Consider the following 12,634-nt stretch of genomic DNA (forward strand, 5'->3'; position numbering starts at 1 on the left):
CTCCCCCCCCCCCCCCCCCCCCCCCCGCCCCCCTTTCCTCTTTGAGGAACTTCCCAGATCCCCCCCCCCCCCCCCAGACCCCACTTCGTGAACCCCGGAACCAGACCCTCCAGTCTAATGCCCGTCTTTCTCCCAGTCAAGTGGGTGGTCCGGTGAGCTGCTCGGGGCGGGGTCCTCTGTTTCAACCCTCCTACCCTCGTTCTTTCTTGAAACATGCTTTAATAGAGAAAGTATGCAATGCATACTGCACTGCCACAACCCCCCACTATACTGCATCTGGGGTATTCGTGACTGGACGTCTGGGGGATCACACACATTTCCGATTAGGAGGAGGGAGGAAAATAGAGAGAGAGGGAGAGGGCAAGAGAGAGAGAGAGAAAGAGAGAGAGAGAGAGAGATTACACTTTCATTCCAGCCAATGAGACGGTCGATACACTAAGATTTTCATAGTTGTGCAGGAGCACAAAGTGAACGGAGTGTGTGTGAACTTCCAGGTAAAAACTGCAAACCGACTTAAGGTAAGTTGGACTTCCTCTGCTCTCTCTCTCTCTCTCCCTCTCTCTCTCTCTGTAGGGTTTGGCGCTGGCTGCACGAGCAGGGTTACTGAGCGTGAACATGGAGCCTATAGCCTGAATGTATACATGTAGGCTCTGTTCTGGCTGGCTGCTCTGAAAGCAGAGCTTTTGCACCTGTGTTGCTTGCCTCTTTGTCCTTGCTGAAGTTTTTCCATCTCGCCTCGCCTCTCCGTTTCTCCGGACCTGTTGCATTATCGCGCACGAAACCTAAAACATTTCAGGAATCGATTGCGCAAGTGATGGAAGCAAAAGAGGGACGTTTGTTTGGCGACTTTTACGCTTTAAAACGCCGATGGCCTCCACTGTTGTTTTGGCGTCAACATGTGCCAGTTACTCAACCGAAAGTCGGAGGTTTGAAGCTTCCCCGAGCGCCTCGCGCGCCTCCTTTAACGCCGCACAAGAATGTGTATTTATGGTTGCTATTGCCGCCCATATGCAAAAAAGTACATTCAGTCCCGTAGCAGACTGGCAAACACCGTCCAGCAGAGAAGACGGTGTGCTGCTGCAGAAGTGCACCGAGGCTGTGTTGACAATTAGTGTTTGGCACATTCCTGACGGAGCTACACGTTGTATAAACGACCACCATGGGACATTAGCAACTGTCAGCATCAAGTAGATATTCATAGTGTATTTTGTTAATAACAATAACATTAGTCCTACTTAGAAAATTAAGATAATTGTGTTTTGAGAAGCTGTGTAACGATATTATTACTCATGGTTAGGATTAAGCACAGTAAAACGGGGATTTAACATCAGTCAGTGTATCAATTAAAAGGTGATGTTTGTTGTGTTCCTTACAAAATAAACAACAGCAATAATGATAATAATAATAAAAATAGATTTGGCTACTTAAAGATGTCACTTAAGAACTTGTGGTGGGTCATTGTCACTGTTTAAGGCTTATGTTTTTAAGTTAAAAAAAAAAAAGATTAACATTTTGTTGCTGAATTGACCTTCATTGTGATTGTAAAAAAAAAAAAAAAAAAAAAGAAGAGAAAATTTCAATTTGAAAAGAATTCCCCTGGGGAAAATAGTATTATAGAAGTCATCAATGTTTAGAAAGTCCAAAGACATGCGTGTTGGCTTCTTGGACTGATCATTTCTCAGACAAGTTGCTTCAGATAAAAGTTCTGCCATAAAGCTGTTGAATAAAACTAAAGTTGGTACCAAATAAACAATCAATCAACGCAGATGCAGATTTGTGTTGAGTTGCTGTTACACATAGATTTGTTCTATGTGTGAGTGTTTGGATATTTTTGTCACAGTAGTACAAGTTTCACTGTAACAGTTGTTCCAGCATCCCTGCTCCAACAACATTCACAGCCCCCATTGAGACATACCTCACAGAGGGCAGATGGAAACGCAGAGCTCCGTACAGTAGATGCAGATTTTGGATCGCAGATTGAGTTGTGAATATCTGTGCTACTTTTAGTCTCTGCAAACCATTCTCATGTTTCCCTGCGTTTGCCAGAACCCTGTCTGTGTTCCGATGAGCCTAGTGCCAAGGCTTATGTGTGAGCAGTTCCCACGCTTGCTTCTGGAAAAGGTTCCTGTGGGATTCTGAATTATCCTTGTGATGATTCTTTAAGCACTGATTGAAACTCCTTTTGGTAACTGTGCAAAAAGATGGTTTGAAATGGTCGATTTAACGTGGTTATCCCAAATTTGTCAAAGATGATTGCAGCTCTGCGTTTAAAAAGTGGTCATTTTTTTCCCCCACTTCTTTTCTCATTGTGATCTTTAGTTCCTGATACTGAGCTCTTCTCCTCTTTAAGCCCTCGAGGCCACTGCTCCATGCTTTGATGCCCACACTCTTTGAAGCAGGTGGATAGACGCAGGCATGAGTAACAGTGGGACCAAAGAGCCGTCTCCTCAGCCGAGCACTGCCCAGTCGCCCGAAGAGCCTCAGCGCAGGGGCAGAGGTCGACCACGGAAACAGCAACAGGTATGACCTTCATCTTTGAACAGTGATTGTGGTCAGCTCTAATCTTGCCCGCCAATGATCTTTATTGAACTGAATGTTACAAATACATCAAAAACAACTAAACTTGAGTTAATTATGTGGGTATCTGTTAACCATAGGCAGTGCAGTTTTGAGTTTTGGTCCCACATCTAATCTCTCACCACAGGAGCCTGTTGGACCACCAACTCCAAAGCGACCGAGAGGACGACCAAAAGGCAGCAAGAACAAAGGCCCCAGAACTGCACTGAAGGTCAAAACTGATTAAAACACTATTTTACATTTACATACATGTTAAATCTTATTGGTAATGACCTGTTAAAGGAGTTAAATGTTGCTGTTGGTAAATGTTGCAGCAAATAAGAAAGCCTTTATCTCTGCTTTAATGAAGAACCTGCATTAATCATAATGCATGTGGGTTTTACTCTGCAAGTTATAGTCGTACTGTTTTACACATTTTAAAAACACTGTGTATAATCTAAAGGGGTTTCTGTTTCCAGTGCATCTGTATTAGTTGCAGTGGTACATGATTTATTTCTGCTGTGCGGCTCCTTAAAGCAGTCACCATCAGGGTAAATGAACATTTACAGCAGAGAAAAGACCAGCTGCTGTTGAATCAATACATTGTTTACGTTTCATGCTTCAGCCTGTGGGTCAGCACTCAGAGATGAACTAATCACAACAGTTGTTCAAAAACTACACCTTAATTACTAGATGCCATTTTGCTCTCCGTCCTGATTTAGTATGCATCAGTATATTGTGAGTAGAAGTTGGTTCCACCTCATTCAGTCCAGCTGGAACACTAAAGGGCTTTTAAATCACACTGTTATTTAACTTGGATTAAAACTGGGAGGAAAGGATTTTATTCATTGTATGTATCTAAAATAATTGCCCTTCTTTATTTATTCATTTAAACTGTAAAATTATTATTTCCTTTTTAAACTAATGGAAACATATTTTAATGTCCCCTTAGGCAGCCTTTCTCAGTCCTGATCCTGCATGTTTTAGATGTGTTCCTATTCCAACACACCTGATTCAGATGAATAAACTCCCTCATCATGTTGTTTCCAAACATGTTCACAAGCCGTTCATTTCATTCAGGCGTGTTAAAGTAGCTTTACCTCCAAAACATGCAGGCTCCTGAGGATCTGGGTTGAGAAACACTAAAATACTAACATGTTTTATGTCTCTGTAATGAATACATTGGTTGTGTTTAACAAAAGCAACTTAATGAGGAATAGTAAATGTTTTGGGATTTTTGTTACAGTGCAGACAGTCCAAAGCTCAAACAACTTTAATATGCTAACAAACATTCCGTAGCTTAGAAAGGGGGCAGGATTGATAAGTGATGGAGTTTTCACTGTTTTTCTTTAAAAATGATTAAAAGCCAGTAAATAAATGATCTTCTAATGGAATACTTTTAGTATAGTTACTACTAAAAAGAATTATACTGTTGTGCAAAAGTTGTTTTCTAAGCAGTCAAAGAGACCAGTTGCCTTAAAGGCTCCTGAATTTCTTGCAAGGTTTAATTTGAATTACAAGATTTGGCAGAGGCTGAACATGTCATGCTGCTGATCTTTATCTCTGAATAGGATTTTGTCTTTAAAAAAAAAAAAGATGTTGAAAAATATTGTTTATCAGAGGAGTTTTTAGCTAAGAAATCATTGTTTTTCTGCATCTCAAGCTCAATTATTGTCAGGCAGAAGAAGTTGTTTAACTTGTTGAGTTATGGCAAAATGAAGTAATTTATATGAAAGCCATTAGATATCCCAATCGCACAAATGTTTTTCTTGTTTCCTCAAATCCTACCACACTGAACATTACTCAGAAGAAATGGATATGAAAGCAGAATGATAGTAAGCAGAATAATCCAGAAATATTGTCCATTTGATGGCTTCACAGCATTTAACTACTTCATGTTGAGATGTATATTAACGCATTAGTATTTTAAGTTCATGTAAGCATTGTGCATATTGACTTTTTTAGGAATGATTTGGCCTTGAATATATATCATCTATCAAACCACTAAAGAATATAACTGCAGCTTAACAACCAGGCAGTAAATTACCATTAAATATCAGTAAGAATTGTTGCATCATGACAGGTAAAAGTAAGAAGTAACTGGAGCTCCTGGGATTAAAACACTCAGATGAAAACTATACCATTAGCATTTCATCCTTATTAAAGCTGAGAACCTTTTCCATCTGTCTATTCAGAAAGTAGAACCTGCTGGGGAGAGGCGACCACGAGGGCGACCGAGGAAATGGGTATGGAGTACTCACTGACACTCATGGATTAATTGCACATGTATGTGCAAAACTTCCATGTTTCTGTGTGCCAGAGCTGTAACATACATGTGGGCCCATTTCCCTTCATCTTTAATTGAGTATACTGCCTTTCTTTTCACAGCCCCAGAAAGTAGTTCCAGAAGTGACTGAAGAGCAGCAGGTGAGGAAAATGAAGTCTTCAGATGAAGCGGAGGGTTCAGTTTTGTTCTGATGTGGCGCTTTGAGATACAGGCCCCAACTGCAGTGTTGTATTGATAAAACTCAGAGAAATAAGGCAACAACATGCGAGTATGAAACAGTAAAGTTAAGTGAACTACTCAAGTTTTTATTTTATTTTATTTTATTTAAGTTTTCACTTAAAAAAAAAAAAAAAGCAAAAGGCAGCTCAAGAATTCTACAAAGAATTCAAAATAATAAAAACAAGGAAGGAAGATACAAATAATGGGCAATGTATGTAAAATAATATTAATTACAGTGCTGAGGAGTTTTGAAACCCTATGGGCTCGTCAAGAACCTCACAATATACTAAAAATAAGAATATGTTAAGTGGTTAATTGTGCGAGGGGAAGTAAATAATAACAATGAAGCATAAATTAGATGTAAATATGACAAATGAACCAAGCTTAAATATTTAAATAATCGCATGAAAAGAAATAAATGATCCAAACAACAAGAAAGCACAAGTTAACAAGATCTCACTGCAAATGGATGTCCTCTCAATTTCTTTTTGAACACTAATAGAGAAAGTGATATGCCTTCCAGATTAATATATTTATTCCATAAATTACCACCTCTGAATTTAATGGAAACCTTGAGAGCTTTGTTCCCCATTAGGTGAAATTACCAGTTTATAAGTGGTTTGTCTTGAACTGTGTACTCTGCTGTGTAAAACTTCTCCACTGCTGATCTACAATATTATTTGATTTACTTATTTCTTTTTCTTCAACAAACACAAGCACAGATCAAGTATGAGATCAAACTGAGGGTGGAGCCACCTCAAGAGTTTGTACGTCTACTTTGGCTGGACAGAAATCTCACTTTGTGTCACACTTTTACTTTTTGACTCAAGTCAGTTACATGTACGTTCAAGTGCAGATGTGCAGAGTTGTTCTTGTTTTACTATGAGTTCAACATCAAATAGAAAGAACATTCAGTGGAGCTGCAGCCTGAATGTCTCCACTTGCCTTCCACAGTCAACAGTGTTGATGTGCAAACCGTTAGTTTGTGTGTTTGCAGTAGCTTCACACACTTTCCTTAAGTAAAACTACTAATATGATGCGGTCTAAGTGCTGCAAAAGTCCAATTGATAAAAAAAAAAAAACAGAAAAAAAGTGTTCAAGTATTAAATTAATGATTTATCTAGTCCATCAGACTAAGATTAATGCAAGATGCCAGATAAATCATAAAAAGATCATTGGGACAGGAACTAGTGTACTTTTTTAAATATTATATTGAAGTTATTGGAATGCCTATTAAACTAGAGCATGTACAAAAAGGATGGAAAAAGCCCCCTTTTAAGGTAGATGTTAATCCACTGACATTTAAAATGTGCTGAGTTTTTGTAATCACTCATGCAGTCTTTAAAGATTCCCTGCCTCTCAGTGATCTGTTAGATTATCCATTTTTTGGATGTTTATCCTTGATGCAACTGCAGTTCGAAGCATTAAAAATAAATTTGGTGTTGTAGATGAAAGACATTTCTGCAGGCGTGTGGTGAAACAGAATTTAAATGCAAGTTCTCGGGAAGAAGAACAGGAAGAACAGGACTGTATTTCAATAAATGTGCTCATTTACTATCCACTGATGCCAGTTCCTCGCGGTGTATGTAGGTTCCCCACCCCCACCCCCTTCCTCAGATGATAAATGGTAATGATCAATGATAGTGCTTAATAATCAAATATAGTGAAAACAATCCTCAGATGGCTTTAGAACCATCCAAAAGAACAACACTACAAACTAAAGTCTATAAAAGGATCAAATGGAACAATGTTGAATCACCCTTTCTCTCACAGAGCAGAGTTTTACTCTGGGACTGTTTTTTATTTGTTTTGATTTCTGTTTACCTGTAGAGAAAAGACATGTATCTCCCAGAACCCTCATGATCTACTGTAATGACTAGAGTCCAATAAGTTAACTGTTAATTGACTTCACATACCACAGTGTCTCGCCCCACACCTCAGTTCTCCTCTAATAAACCATGTACAGGCGTCGTCCCTTCATTATGTCATACATTCACGTACATTGACACAGGGAAAGTTAATCCAGAGATACATTCCCGCCTTTTTTTTTTTTTAAATGAACTTTATTCTTTAACTGGTTTCTTTGGAGGATTCAGTGTTGATGAACTGCACTACACAGAAGAAAAGTTCATTTTTCTAGTTTAGTATTTAGTTAATTCTTCACCAGTTTTAAAGGCTTCTTTGCTTTTGCCTTTAAAATGATGTACAAGGCTTTGTGCGCTCAAACTTGTCTGCATTATTCTGTTTAAAGTCAGCTGTAATTTATGTACCTTACATGTTTGTCAGATCCTTTTCCTCCAACCTGCAACCAGTTGTAGCGCAACTTTAGAGGCAGAAATAAACGTTCCATAGCTTGGTTGGCTCATATACTACAAGACATTTATAAAAGATACAAAACTGCTGAAAGATGTTGTCACTTGAGCACATTCGTCTGGAAAATTAGGTCCACGCACACTGCCTGTGCTTTCTGTGAACTGACTTTGTGTTGATGTGCCGAATTCTTGGAAATTCAAAGACGGCGGTGCTGAATTCCCCATGTACACCTGCAAACATCCTCTTGTCTTATCCAGTTTTGGAGAACATACACCTTGTGTTTCTCAGAAACTTTGGTCTATTTTAGCCATTCGGCTTATGCAGCAAGCGAAGACGTTGCACAACAAGCCTCACCAAAGCAGGACACAACACTCGGTGCCTTCTGTCTTATCACATTTTCCCTGCATAGCAGTTTGTCAAAGAGGTTAAGATGCTTAAAGAACTGAAACCGTTGAGACAGACTCCCTTTCTCAGACACACGCACATGAAGGGGAAGAATGAGTCAGTGTAGAGAGGGGAAACCTGATCTAACTGTTCTCTTCCCCCTGTCTTCTGGTTTCCTGATGTAACCGTCGTCTTCCTCACATTTCTAGGTCTGACGCCTGGAACTGGCTGCCTCGCACGCAATCATTCAATGAAATTTTAACAGTCATTCTTGTATTCTCGGGCTCTTCCTAGTATTGATTCATGACTTTGAGCGGCATGACTCAGTATAGACAAAAGAAAGAGATACTACCTGATAGTTACTTTTGTGTCTTTTTGTTGCAGGGCCCTTCAGAGGAGGCTGAGGAGGGTCCCTCATCATCTCAGGTGCATGAACAGGAGGAAGGGGAGTAAATAAGATACCTCTCTACCTACCTCAAGGTTTGGCCTCAAGCAAACAGGGGTACAGTCTGACTCCTATCTGTGATGGGGATTCAGGAACATACACACATACACACACACACTCAAAAACGATGGCAAACAGTAGTTCTCTCTCTCCATCTAAACAGCACCCCAGATTTGTTGTTGCCTTTTTATAGGTTTTTGTAAAGAAATGATCCTTTAACGACAGAGTACTTGATATTTTGTTGAAGCACAGTTCCACATTTTGGGAAAAGCTTTCCTTGCCTCGCTTGTTGAGATGATGAGGTCTGTTAATTAACTATAAATGTAAATTAAAGGAAAAACCGACGCTATATGTCTCTGTAATGGGCTGGGCAGTCTCAGCTCAACTGAACAGCTTTATTGTGCCTTTTTGGATCTCCACTGAAACTACAGGCTACAGTTATTCCAACAGAAATGAATTTACATAAATATTTGATGAGGACGGTGGAGCGTTGTGTCTCACACATCCATTAAAATCTCCAGTCATATTTATTTCCTAAGGGTGCCTTATGAATGGGAGTGTTGCCAACCCGACTCCTATCAGATTAGAAATCTTATTCTGTATTATTTTGTTTTAAACATAAATGGAAAAAGAGGATCCAATCCATGCCGGAACAAAAAAAAGTCCTCATAGCGTAACAAGAGTCTTGCTGTTGGAGTCTAGGTTTCAGGATTTTCCTTTAATTTATCACCTGTCTGCATATGAGGTTAATGTACACTGGCGGAATCTCTACAGCTCATTCATCATTTTTGTTTATTTGTTTGTTTGTTTTTAACCATTTCCTCAATATAAAAGCAGACTTTGCTTTTAAATAAGGCGAACAGAAATATTTTCCTTGACGTCGGCAAAGCAAGCAAGCCTTTTCCCTTAAAGTCGAACTATTCTCCAACAACACCGGCTGCTCTGAACCTCTCAGTGTGTGTGTGTGTGTGGGTGTTATTGTGCTTGTGTGCGTGCGTGTGTTGCTTGTATGGAGAGGTGGCAGGTTTTGCTGGCTAACATAGAGAGGGGTTAAGAACAATAAAGGAACTGAACAGTTTTACCATGTTTCTGTCATGTGTTTGAAACGTGGCATTTTTAACTATGTAACAACATAACAAGGTGTGCTGAAGTCATTTCTGTGCAAGTTGATGTGAAATTGTAATTCAAAAATTAAATATCCACTGTGACATGCTGTTAGGTTAACACCTATTACAGTGTATACATGATAAAGTAATACTCGGTTGTTTCCTTCGACGCAGAAGCTGATTTAAGGGGGGGGGGGGGAGTGTCCAAAGTTGTAAATGGATGTTTCGTTTTGGAAGGAAACCTTTCACACATACTTTAGTCAGCTGCAGTGTTGACCTGTCATTTTACCACACTCAGGATCTCACTTTTACCAGTGCTTTGACACCATTTTGAAACCTCAGGTACAAAAATATTCAGGAACATGATATCTACTCAGTAATAATTGTGGTGCTGTGTTTGTTGTGCATTTCTGATCTGTGTTTGACATTACCAGTATGCCTTGACACAAAGACCTCATTGAAACCTCAGTTAGCCTCAGTTTCTTAATCTCTCATTCTACCTCAGTAACTCACAAGACAGAAGATCACCAGCAAAGTAATCCTTCGCTCCCTCAGAAGTGATACTGTATACAAAAACACACACACACACGCGCATGTAAGAGCACAGACTCATGTGTTACTGTACAGCGCAGACATGCAAAGTGTTTTCAGGGCTACAAGCCAACACACACACACACAAACTCACAAGTAGATGTTACACTCCAGTAAAAGTGTACAAGTCTGTCATTTTTAAAAAATAAAAAACAAATAAAAACCTGAGAAAAACTGTATCTGATGGGAAAAAAGAAAAAAAAAAAAACTGAAGTGAGACTTTGTTCTCCTGGGAAATAAAATTCAGCCAATAGTTTACAACAACTTCATGAAATATTTGCTTATTAGAGTGTAGTTCCTTTTGAAATACTTTTTTTTTTGGATTTGTTATTCTTCTCTTATTTTTACTACATCATGTATTTTTCTGATTCTTACACTGTAAATTGTATGTGTGACACTCAACTCATGGCAGCAAATGGCCGCAAAGTGCTGAAATACATGAAAGTCATGTTTAAGGTTAATCATAGCTTGTACTCGGGCAACTTGTGCTACAGCAACTGATTGTACAAAAGTAATGGTGTGTTTTATTGCTTATCTAATGATTTCACAAAGGAAGAATTTGTCGTATCTTCCTTCAGATTTGACACCGTCTTGTTTTAAAGTGTCTTTTTGTTTAGCTCCAATGAAGTCCCGCTCAGCAAAGTGAATGGGATTTTTTGGGATGCATTAAAAACTCACCAGTTTCCACTGAAGCACATTTTTACTTATAAAATAAAGAGTTTTATGCATCATCCTCTGTAACACAGTAGTGCACTGCTTCTAGTAAAGACATACTGATGTAATTTAATACTCTGAAAACCATGAATAAAACTTCATTCATCCCCGTTGTATTTAATAGATAAAATCTGAACAACCTGCATGTCACCTGGTGATGGGAGAAAGTCCAAACCAAGTGGTCTTATTTATTTATGAAATAGTTTGTAAGTCTTAAGATAATTTCTGACCTGTTTGTGTCCAATTCCTAAACAGCTGGTTAATAACACATTGTCAAAGCAGATTCCAAGAACTCTTATTTGTTACTACCGCATGTGATCCATAAATCTCAGATCGGTGTAAACTGCCAGCATCTGCTGGGAGGTTTCCTCTCATATAAAGCCGGCACAGAATTTTGGACCAAAAGAAAATTGCAAACTCAGAAAAGGTGACGGCGATAGAAAAGAAAACGGATGCCAGGAAACGTATTATTCTGTAGACTAGTTGTCGTAGAACAACAGTAAACACACAAGCTTAAGGAGTGTTAGGGCGTTGCAAAGAGAGTTGAGAGTGAAATTAAGAAGAAATGCTCCGACCTTAAACAAGCTGTGTGTGGAAATTACCCCTCACACCTTTTTATTATAAAAGGTTTTAGGGAGCTGTGTAGTGAGCTCAGCCAAAGTTCACCTCAAAGTTGATTTGTGTTTCACACTAAACCCCAGAAAAACCTAAAGCAGAATACTTGTGTCATAGTTAGACTTTGCTAAGAGATTATGTAATCGATTATGTTGTTTACTAATCAAGTCACACCTCAGATTAAAATTGATCATAAACTAGTTTATTAAAAAAAAAAAATAATCAAGGCTTTAGTAATGGCACCAATATTGTATGGTTTTTGTGCCATTAACAGAAATATACCTTTTATAATAGAGAAAAAGCAGAATTACTTATGTGGCAATGTCTTGAAATGTACTGAACATTTAAATTAACATTACAGCGTTCTTTATTATCATTATTATTTCAATTTGTAGAGTTTCAGCTTGATGAATTAGCAGAACCAAATGTAAAACCTTCTGGACTACTTTGGCTGTCTTTATCCAAATAAGTACAGACTTCATCTGATATTAGCATTATGTCCTCAGTAATCAGATCACAAACTGACACCTCAAAGTACAATTGTCAACAGTTTGGACATGATCAGATCTGATTACCGACACCATTTCCGAGGTGCTCCGGGACACATCTGACCACGTTCTGATAAACCCAACATGCAAATTGGTCCTGACCAAATTGTGAAACCATTTCTCATCTGAATTGCCTCCTTGCAAGCTTTTTCTGAGATTTTGCTTGGTTTCAACAAAGAAATAAGTTCCTTGTGAAGCAGTGTATAAACATGCAGGATATGTCCCTGACAGGAAACCTCCTGCTCTGCGTTTGTGTTCATTTCTGTAGAACTGATGAAGAAAACGACACTCAAGCTTTGGAGGATAATTAGCTTTTATACTAATCATAGATATATAACAGGCAGCAAAGTTACTTTTATTGTGACCAGATTAATTTACCGTTCTTAATGCTTTTCTCACATTTCTGCGCACGAACAGGTTCAGAGTGAGTTAGCTCTGCACAGTGTCAGCCAAAAAATATTGAAGTAAATATGACCAAGTTGAATCTGAAGAAATGTTATCTCTCTGCATCTGTGATGATGTCGTTTTGCAGTAACTAGTCCTGTTTGTTGCTCACCACAGCTGATTGTAAGTGACTATGTGTGTACTTGAATACTAAGAGAGAATGAGTGAGAATGAGGTGGTGACTCAAGACACAAGTAAAATCAATACCAGGTAGGAACCGATGCCGATTTTTCTACTTCTGATCAGATACCCCAAAATACACGTAAAAACCTGGTGTAAATATACATCTGAATATCCTAAAAGATTCTTGTATTGTGTGTGGCAAACATTTATCCAGCATGAACTATGTGTCACTCATAAGTTGCTCATTACTTGAATATCATCCTTAATTTGCTTTTATGTAAATGTTTCT

General features: G+C 38.7%; 1 protein-coding gene across 1 annotated transcript; it reads left to right on the forward strand.

The window, feature by feature from the left end:
* Positions 1-370: 370 nt before the first annotated feature.
* Positions 371-9,393, forward strand: LOC306757801 (uncharacterized protein). Its single transcript, XM_079242941.1, has 6 exons — positions 371-518; positions 2,351-2,520; positions 2,705-2,788; positions 4,752-4,802; positions 4,945-4,983; positions 8,144-9,393. Exons 2-6 carry the CDS (start codon positions 2,416-2,418, stop codon positions 8,210-8,212), a joined length of 348 nt encoding a protein of 115 aa, XP_079099067.1. The 5' UTR covers positions 371-518; positions 2,351-2,415; the 3' UTR covers positions 8,213-9,393.
* Positions 9,394-12,634: the final 3,241 nt, after the last annotated feature.

Source organism: Telmatherina bonti (genome assembly GCF_933228915.1).
Source record: "Telmatherina bonti genome assembly, chromosome: 6".
Taxonomy (NCBI): Eukaryota; Metazoa; Chordata; class Actinopteri; order Atheriniformes; family Telmatherinidae; genus Telmatherina; species Telmatherina bonti.

What these genes read in the sequence shown, in the direction of transcription:
- LOC306757801 (XM_079242941.1), top strand. Translation starts at nt 2,416, where the DNA reads ATGAGTAACAGTGGGACCAAAGAGCCGTCTCCTCAGCCGAGCACTGCC. An exon ending in GAGGGCGACCGAGGAAATGG is followed by an intron (nt 4,803 to 4,944) that starts GTATGGAGTACT and finishes TTCTTTTCACAG; the next exon opens with CCCCAGAAAGTAGTTCCAGA. An exon ending in AAGTGACTGAAGAGCAGCAG is followed by an intron (nt 4,984 to 8,143) that starts GTGAGGAAAATG and finishes TTTTTGTTGCAG; the next exon opens with GGCCCTTCAGAGGAGGCTGA.